This window comes from Lethenteron reissneri, unplaced genomic scaffold (assembly GCF_015708825.2).
Source record: "Lethenteron reissneri isolate LAM-NWPU_2019-01 unplaced genomic scaffold, ASM1570882v1 scaffold_1632, whole genome shotgun sequence".
NCBI lineage: Eukaryota > Metazoa > Chordata > Hyperoartia > Petromyzontiformes > Petromyzontidae > Lethenteron > Lethenteron reissneri.
The window spans coordinates 37008-47112 of NW_026891369.1; the positions used below are offsets into that span (position 1 = coordinate 37008).

The window sequence follows — 10105 nt, forward strand, 5'->3', positions numbered from 1 at the left end:
CTCAGCACCCCCCCTGCCCCGCCCCCCCCCCCACCATCACTTTTCACAAAGTGCACTTGTTCGAATTAAAATAGTTACACCAGAGGAATCCGATGAGCTATAAAGTTGTTTTTATCCAGTAGAGGGAGGGTTGCCACGCCATCAATCCATCCCATGTATGCAGATCATCGGATACCACAAATCCCGCCAGGGCATTTCTCTCCCCGGTAAAAGCCTCGCCGAGCCTGGAGACTTGCTCAGGAAGGGTTGCTGCAACAAACATTCGGATGTTTGGCAAGGGCCTTATCCGTTGTCGAGATTTTGGCTTCGTGTGGCAGGAAACCCAGAGAAGCCCAGAAAAAAAACCTCCCCACGGGACGCTGCACCACAAAGGGGTGACCGCCCCATGCCCACAGCGCCCGGCAAGCTCTGGTGGGCCACCTAACCGAGAATTATTCTCAACCGCCCTCGGCTTCTTAAGTCTGATGATGTCTGAAACGTGGACAATAACTGAAACGACAGATGAATACAGCCACATGCGCGTGATAACTGATAATCAATCTTGATTGATTAATCAATCAGGGAGGCGGTGGTGAAGTAGGATTAGTGGTTCCCACTGCGAGCCCCTGTGCAATGAACCTGACAGACCTGAGTTAATTTCCCCATCATTACTCAACACGATGAACATTATGCGGCAAGTGATATCCCACCCAATTCTGACCTGGGTCTCTTCAGCCGTTGACGAACCCGTGGTGAACATGCGGTTAAACGACCCCCGCACAGAACGGGGGAGACCTTCAAAAATGGCTTTGCCAAAGCATTTTAGCTAATAATATATTTTTATTGCGTCCTTATCTCTTTTTCATTGATACTTTATTACCACCTTCACATTTCCCCACATTCCTGTCTCGAATGATGCCCGCAGCGGCAGGTAAAGGCTGGGGGGGGGGGGGGGGGAGGGGAGCACGGGGGGAGTAAGAACGCTGCTCCTTACGTAAATCTACTTGCTTGGGATTGAGCCTCCAATGGAGCAAGGACAAAAAAACCATATGGCGCAATTTTTTTTTTATTAAATTTACGAAATACGTCAAGACTTAGAGAAGTTTTGGTTTATTCAGGACGCCGGCTGCTACTGTTGTCACCGTGCTAATTGAAACCAGCCCCTGCGGCTAGGGCACGCGGTGACGCCGTGCCAAAAGCTTTCTGACTGACGCGTGGCCGGCTGGCGCGCCCTGGGGACCGGCGTTGGCACGGCCGTCGCCGGCGAGGGGGACGAGCGACCGCGCATCTCCGCCGTGCCCACGGGAACGCGAGCGTCGTGCCTCCAAAATATGAGACGGGGCGGGGGCACGGAGGTTTCACGACGCAGCGCACCGACTAAGAATCCAGCCACCAGGGTTTGTTCCCCGTTCCCCACTAACATCAGCGGTGAGAGATCAGAAGTGGACGTGACCCCACCGACCCCACCGACCCTTCGCCCCCGCCGCGCCCACATCTCTAAATCGCGATCTGACGGCGAGTTTGTAACTGGCTCTTCTTCATGACAGATGGATCTCTCCGTCTCTCCGGGAGAGACCTTTCAATTAGGGCAAAACACACAGCTTACACTGGCACCCTCACCTCACTTGTTTTTGGGCACCTCTTCTCAAAGCTCGTGCGTTTCGTTCACCGCCATCGAGCGCCTCGTTCGTCAGACGCGCATTATTCCTTGAGGAGGTTCATTCTAGATTTGAAGCTTTCGTGACTGCAAGGATCCATAGTCGTTGGTTCTTTCGGTAAAGTCACGTAGGTAAAAAATAAAATAAAATAAATTAAAAATAATAATAATACAAAAGAATTTTTTTTTTGTAATTTGTAATTGTTTTTTTAACCTACGTGACTTTACAAAAAGACCCAAAGAGTATGGATTCCTTGAGGACCCTGCTGTACTCGCTTCTCTGCAATGTCGATGTTTTTGTCTTTTTTGTTTTCGCTGTTGCTGCGATTGGGCAGCACCACCAACGGGTTTCCCTTGTGAAAAATAGCCGAGGGGGGGGCTAAACAGGGATCATCCATGCAGAAAATAAAAAAACATAAAAAATAAAACACTTTAAGGCAACGTTATTGACAAACCGCGTCACAAAAACGATCGTCCACACACATAGCTCATCAATATTATTATCCTCAACACCACGGGCATGTACGCTGAGCTTGAACTTCTTTCGCACCATATATAACCAACCGTGCTAACCTGAGCTTGTTCATCCCTTGTGGTCAGAATGAGCCCTGACCGCACTCTGGAACTGACCAACAGCCAGCCAGCGAGAGCCAGTAAACCCGCACCAGATTGACAACCGGAGTCTACTTTAGATGGGGGCGGCAGCGTGCCCCCGTCGTGGTAGTGCAGCGGGCGGTACTTCGCTTACTCGTCACTTTCCCCACGATGGGCGGGCTCTCGGCCGAGCCGTCGTAGGCCACCATGGTCACCATGTACTCGGTGCCGGCACGGAAATCCTTCAGCACCGTCTTGGTGGCTCCCTTGGGCAGCTTCAGCTCCTTGGACGGCCCAACGCCGTCTGCCACGTTTGGGAGAGGGGCGGGGCGAGGGGAGGAGAGAAAATTGGCACACATCGGCACGTACGCACACAGGCACGCAATCATCTCACGCGGCACATCTTCTTCTCACGTGCTGTGCCGCCTTCTCCTGGCGTGTCAAGGGGCGTGTCACCGCTTCGATGCCCCCCCCCCCCCCCCCCCGCTGGGGAAGGGGAGTTTCGCAACATTTTGTGCGATGATCCACCAACCTTGGCTTGCTCATTATCGCAGGGTTCACGCGTTAGCCGCGTGCAGCGTAGCCACCGCCAGCCCTCAACTGGAACGAACGTGCGCAAGGCTGAGAGCTGTGCCGTGCGCAACCTCGGCAGCGGTGGCCGGCGGGGAAGAGAGACAGGGCAAGGCGGACACCACCCATAGGCCTTCGACCCCGGTGCTGCACGACGGCGCTGAGATATTTGAAAGAAGCCGACGCGTGACAGCTGCTGCCCAGAAGAGAACGGCAACGCAAGTCGCCCCCCCTTCCGGCACCCCCCCCCCCCCACCCACTCTCTCCTCGGCGTTCACGTGGCGAGGTCCAAGGCCGCTTCCGTGCAGCCCGGATCGGCCCACATGAAGGCGCGGCAATGTGATAACTGACCGAAAAAAAAACCCGAAACGAATGTTTATTTTACCAGGTGAGGCCCGCGTAGCTACGTAGCTCGTTTTCAGAAGCGACCTGGCCACAAATGATAGCTAAACGGAGTGGCTTAGGGTCGTGTGAAATTTTATAGTGGCCAAATACGCTAAACATACGTTGATTCTAAACGAGGAAGGAATAACGGGAGGACCCAGATAAAAAATCCACGCCACCACGAGGAGAGAAACACATGGAAACTCCAAATAAACAGGTGTCAGGGTCGGGAATCGAACCCACGACGTCCTGCATACCAGGCAAGGCAGTTAACATCTCGTTACCGTGGTGCTCAACCTTCTCTCGGGCAATCGTCATCGGCGCAACGCGAGACGGCCGACAGACAAACAAACAGACGCCGTAACGACGGCGTTTTTCTCGAACGCGGGGCCCGTGTCGCCATCGGGGGAGGACTCTCGGTGCGGTGGCTGAGAATCGACGGCAGCGCACGGAAGCGGGCGGTGAGGAATGCCTCTAATCTGCACCATCCCTCGGAACGCGATGCTCCATCTTGCACGACCCCCCCCCCCCCCCCCCCCCGACTGATGCCGACTTAACGCGCGCCAGCGACGCCGTTTGGGAGCGCCGCCACCAAAAGCACCTGGCACACGCGTGGCCGGGCCCCCGTGACCACAGGCGGTGCTACGTGGAGGTGGCGGGGGGGGGGGGGGGCGCAGGCAGAGAGAGAGGCTATTGCCCCCCCCCGTCACCTCCCCCCCCATCCCTCAACTAGGTGAAACGGGAGGGAAGCGACGAGCTAGAGGTCCGTGCGGACAGAAACGTTCGGACGTTTCCGCCGGAACAATTCGTAGCGCACCGAACTCGCGATCCACAGGTCGCCTGATTGAACATAGGGAAAGTAAAAAAACCTAACAAAACGTCACGCAGGTGAAGCTACGTGACGAGATCGATTCTCAGGTGCAACGGCGACGTTCATGGCCTGAGCCGCACTGGCAGTGAAGCGCACTCGCAGAAATAACGAACATTCCATTTGACATTGCGCTTTTCTTGGACAAATTCCAGCTCCATGAATTAAAAACAAAGCTTTGGCTTGGTTGACGTGCGATGGAAACTCTTCACGTGGGGGCATGTGAAGGGTCTGCCCCACGAGAGTATAAAAAGAGGCCTATTGGACGTGACTTCACAGGTAGTTCCACAGTGTCATCTTTCGGGGGCTGTGCCGACACTGCTTTGCTGTTTGAATATCTCACGAGCAATAAAACAACGTGAGGCTCGGCAGAGTTGAGCGCTGGTGAGCCGTGCCGCGTTCACCGTAGGGCTTTGATGCACACCGCTAAATGTAAGAGTTCGTTTCCAGTATCAGTGGGGCCGAAATCGCTTTTTTTCTCGGCACAGTGAAAGATCCCTAAGAAAATATAACAACCCAAGCCGCAATGAGAAAAAAATACTTAAAATTTGCGGTCACTTAGGCATTTGTTTATTTTGATAACCGCGTCTTTAGACGCGGGTGTGAGTCATTAAGATTAGACCAAGATGGATTTTTTCCCCCACAAATTTTTAACCAATGAGATCTTTGTCCTAAAAAATGCTTTAAATTAAAAACTCCCTTTAAATCAGAAAAAGCTTTTCGTGACGGGCAATGTTTCTAGAATTTAGGACGTGTGTGTGCTTCATGGATTCTCCTATAGAATGTTCTGTGCACAAGTAGCCAAAAACAAGTATGTTTTCAAATGAAAGAGAATGTGCTTACGTAAATGCATTTTCTTCCAGAAGCCACAAGCAACATAATTGAATATCCACACAATCGCTCACTCACCAAACTGTCCACGCACTCGCCCATACACCCTCGCCACATTCACTCCTGCACATACTCACCACACAGATTAAAAATCACCAAGCCTCCCACCACACCCACTCAACTCTCTACTCACCCACCCTCAATCATCCATAAATCAACTCATCTATCCACCTACCCATGAATTTACACCCACCCACTCACCCACGCACTCACTCACCCACTCCCTCACTTCCTCACTCATCTACCCATGAACCCACTCAACCACCAAACCATTAGCTAAACACACCGAACCACTCGCTCATCCACTCACCCACCAACTCATCCATCTCACTCACCCACACTTATCTACCTATCCACCCACCCACCCATTGATCCAACCATTCAACCACCCAACAACCCGACCATCTATTGAACCACCCACCCTCTCACTCACCCACCTATCCAGCCACTCACCCACCCTCTCACCCACCCACCCATCCAGCCACTCACCCACCCTCTCACCCACCCACCCATCCAGCCACTCACCAACCCTCTCACTCACCCACCCATCCAGCCACTCACCCACCCTCTCACCCACCCACCCATCCAGCCACTCACCCACCCACTCACCCACCCTCTCACCCACCCACCCATGCAGCTACTCACCCACCCTCTCACCCACCCACCCATCCAGCCACTCACCCACCCTCTCACCCACCCACCAATCCAGCCACTCACCCACCCTCTCACCCACCCACCCATCCAGCCACTCACCCACCCTTTCAACCATTCAACCATTCACCCACAAATCCAGGCTGTTGGCAACCTACGGATCCGGAGCCGCATGCACCTCTTTGAGAACCGCTTCATGACGTTATCTGTTACCACCGTCTCGTATTCACCACTTGCATTGCAGATCTTGAAATACTACATTATTACCAAATTCGGGAAATACATAGCTCTTCATGTTATTTTGGTTGCCGACCCCTGCACATGACCCAACCACTCACCCACTCACCCACCCCCTTTCAACTATTCTCCCATTAACCCGACCACTCAGTGACTCACCCACCCACTCACTCACTTACCGGGTGCTGGAGCGATCACGATCTTGTATCCCGAAATCTTCCCCGTCGGAGCCTTCCACACCATCTGCACATTGTTGTCTTTCAGGAACTTGAATCGGAGGTTCTTTGGTGCCAAAACTAGCCCCCGGTGAAGAAAACATACGGCACGACCAGGTTAGCGTTCACGCAAAGGAACAGTCAACATTTGCCCGGCCCAACATACAGCGCCGTCACTTGCGTTGTCGTCTTAGCATTCAAATTTGCGGCGGAATGAGAATTGGTGCGGTGGTTTTTGGGCCCTGCGCTATGAGCCCGGCGTTTTCAGATAAATTCCCGGCCACGGCTAACATCAGTGGCGAGTGATGTCTGCAACGCACCTGAGTCACCTTACCTGGCTCCACTCAGAACAATGAGCACTGACCGGCGTGATGAAGTATGGTCAAACAACATCGACGACCGGCACGGAGTATCGAAGTCTTCATCCAGCAGCAGATGTTCAATGGGCTCTAAATTATCATCGTTTTTTTATTATAAATGCTGTAATCATTAACAATTCTAACAATCCAAAGCCCTAGCCTACTGCCAGATTTGTTATGTCCTGTGCGTGTTTTGACATCTTTGTGTTGCTCAGTCTGCCAGGAGGCTGTGTTTTTTTTTCATATTTCATTCAGCCGAAAACATGTTGTTCTCCAAATCTCAAATTAATCCATTCACTCTCTGCCGCTGGAAAAAATATCAACATGACATCACAACACCACTGGTTTGAGCATCAAAGAAATGTGCTCGTGAGCCTGCTCAACGTCCTCGAGATACAAATAGTTTTGGTTTTGTTTCTCCCATAAAAATTCCAAATTGCCACTGACCAAACCGCTCGGCACGCACCCGATGTGTCATCAGGTCTCAGAGGCTAAGCAGGAGCCAAGCCTGGAGAGTTCGTGGATGTTTGAACATCAACCCCACCAGGCTGTCACAGTAGCTGTGATCAAATAAAACCTGCAATGGGGAGAGAGAGAGAACAGAAAGGCTTTCCATTCTTTGAAATCGGCTTTAGTGCTCTCTGACATTATTACGGTACCCTCATTGTGCACGTTGGCGTAGCTGTCATTCCCTGTGGATGTTCACTTATCCGACCATTTCACATATCCACTTGTACCGCCAGTCCCCCCCGTCCCTCCCCAGAGGGTGGGATACGCGACGTGGCAGCATACTCAGTGCGGAGAGCCCACCCCGCTCTCTTACGTGGTGCCGCGTGCGTGGGAGGGATGCCATAAACTTCCCGAGTGGGATGATTCCGTTCAAAGGGCTTCCTCGTCTATTATTATACACTTATTCGTGTTTGTTTTTTGGAACCCGCCAGCGACCATCACCACCCGACTGGACGACATCGCGTCTGACTCACACGGTAACTCACGGCACATTTGACAAACGGCACCTGCCGGGCCACTGCAAACAATCGCAAGCATAAAAGGAAAAAAAAAAAATTTGTCCCCATATTTTTTTGTTCTGACATCACGAGACCACATGAGGAACCCGTTCATGCGACCGGCAGAAAATAATTTCAGAACACCCATCGAAGCTTCCAGTCTTCACAGACACTTATCAAATGCATTTCAATGTTGTTGTTATTAAGTGGCTTAGTGTTAAAGATGCCACCATCATCATCATAATCATCATCATAATCATCATCATCGTCAGCAGCATCATCGTCGTCGTCACCATCATCGTCATAATCATCGTCACTACCGTCATCACGTGGTATTTATGCTGCACCTCTCGTTCAGTACATTTCTAGGTGCCCTGCACCAGAGGAGACTTCCCCAGTGGCAGCTATCCCTGTGTGCTACCAGGAAAACGCAGCACCTGGAAGTTGTGTCGTATGGACACCGATAGACTCATCGTGGGACCCACGTGCTCGCAAAGAGATTGCGAGACTCACGAGGGATCTTCCATCTCCTCCGCCAATGACCGTCCGCCTCGGTCTGTACAAAATGAGCACGTCCTTGATATTGCGATTGCTACGTGAATCCACACTGTGTTACAATGAACCAGGTGGGTCCAATGCTCGCTGAGATCCAAGATGCAGACAGCACAACTGGGAGATAGTTGGTAGCAGGGAATTCCCGATAAAAAAGTGCTTTGTTCCCCAGGAAACACAGTTAAAGCACCAACCCCGCCTTCTCCCCAAGAGAAGCTTGACTCTCACGGGAGTTTGCCAATGCGTTAGATTTACAGCTGAAACGTGGGAACATCTACAGGCAGCTGGAGAATGTAGCCACTACAACGTCCTGCTGGCGTTTGTAAAATGTTTAAAGTGAGCCGATGTAAGTCCAGGTTCCAGAATTTCCCACCCTCCTCTGTCTACTTCTTTCTCTTTTCGATTTAAAGCTTCTTTCGTGACTGCAGGGATTCATATTCTTGGTTCTTTCGGTAAAGTCACGTCGTAGGGAAATAATAAAATAATAAAAAAATACCAAATAAAATAACTAAATTCTCACGACGTTTCGATTGCAACACAAGCAATCATCATCAGGTGTGGAAAACCACAGCAAGAAAAAAACGTATTTCTCTCCATAACAAGAATATACGTTGATGCGTCTCCCTCTCTGCCTGCATCTTGTAATGCTCTCGTGTCCTACATATTATAGTCGCTCTGCAATCGGGGCCGGTTTAACCCTCAGGCCAATGAGGCTTTAAGGGCCTCGTATTTTGTAGGCCCTCCTTACGGCCTTCCGTTCAACGTTGAAGTAATAGCTGAGCGACGACAGCGCGGCCATCGGACCGATTTTTTTTGTTTTTGAATTACGATGACGTCATTCGTGACTTTCATGCCACAGCTATAGCTGGGGGGAAAAAATGTGTTTTAAGAAGTGAGTGCAGAGAGCTATTTAAGTGTGATGAAGCAATACCCGAGGGATGCTGCCGTGGTTGTAACGGTGAGCACATGGGCTCGCAATACACAGGGCGCAGGTTCGATTCCATCTATTGGCACGGCGGTTAAAACAAAAGGTGCAAGTTTCTGAAACTCTCCCTCCCGCCCCCTAACTCTCTCCGGCCTCTATGCACCCAGCAGTATAAATTCCTACACCACAACGAGTCCAATCCACACTCCCCGCTCTTACAAGACATTGGCCAGCGTGGAAGAGAGAGGCCAAAATACTCACGAGGGGCTCTCTCGAAGCTCCCTGAAGATCCTCGCGCGGAAGTGCTTCCGGCCGGCAGTGGCTTTAGCAGGCAATTCATTTTTTTTTTCATTTAACCAGCTAAGGCCCACTGAGCTATATAGTTCTTTTAGCAGAAGCAACCTGGCCACAAATGATCGCTCAATGAAGTGGCTTATCACGTGGAAATGTATCGCAGCCAAATAATGATGTTGATTCTAAATGTGAAGGGAAAAACTGGAGAACCCAGAGAAAAATCCACGTGAACCACGAGGTGGAGAGAGACATGCAAACTCCAAATATACAGCAGGAGTCAGAGTCGGGATCGAACCCACGACCTCCTGTATACCGGGCGAGGTAGTTAACATCTCCTAGCCACCGTAATGCCCAACTACGGGACCAGCGCCTTTACCCTCTTCACATTGAAGTCCACAATTGCACCGTTTTGCGCTGTGAGGACGCTCGTGGCGGCCGGCGTCTCTCTTTACCTTGCGAGTGAACGACGCAGACGGAGAGGCTGGCGACCAAGGCGGCGGTGACGAGGAGGGAGACGTCCACCCTCATCATGCCCGGGTCGGTGGGGCGGGGCAGAAAAGGAGGTGGTCGAAGAGGTGTGTTCACCTCTTTTCAGCCGGCACCCTCCTCCTCCTGCCAGCCACAAACCACAGCCAGTTAAAATAGACCGTCGTCGGACGCGCACGAAGACAACGCGCACGTACACAACGCGCACGTACACAACGCGCACGTACACAACGCGCACGTACACAACGCGCACGTACACAACGCGCACGTACACAACGCGCACGTACACAACGCGCACGTACACAACGCGCACGTACACAACGCGCACGTACACAACGCGCACGTACACAACGCGCACGTACACAACGCGCACGTACACAACGCGCACGTACACAACACACCCATGCAGGTTCTGTTCGGCCAGACAGAGGGGGTT

At 51.8% G+C, this 10105-nt stretch overlaps 1 protein-coding gene across 1 annotated transcript in view; it reads right to left on the reverse strand.

Annotated features, from left to right (window-relative positions):
* Positions 1–9802, reverse strand: part of LOC133362874 (collagen alpha-1(XII) chain-like) — a gene marked incomplete at its 3' end in the record, with an annotated part of 46161 nt that extends 36359 nt beyond the window's left edge. The window contains 3 exon segments of the mRNA XM_061581816.1: positions 2385–2534; positions 6011–6127; positions 9636–9802. Of these exon segments, the coding sequence (XP_061437800.1) occupies positions 2385–2534; positions 6011–6127; positions 9636–9714 (346 nt within the window).
* Positions 9803–10105: the final 303 nt, after the last annotated feature.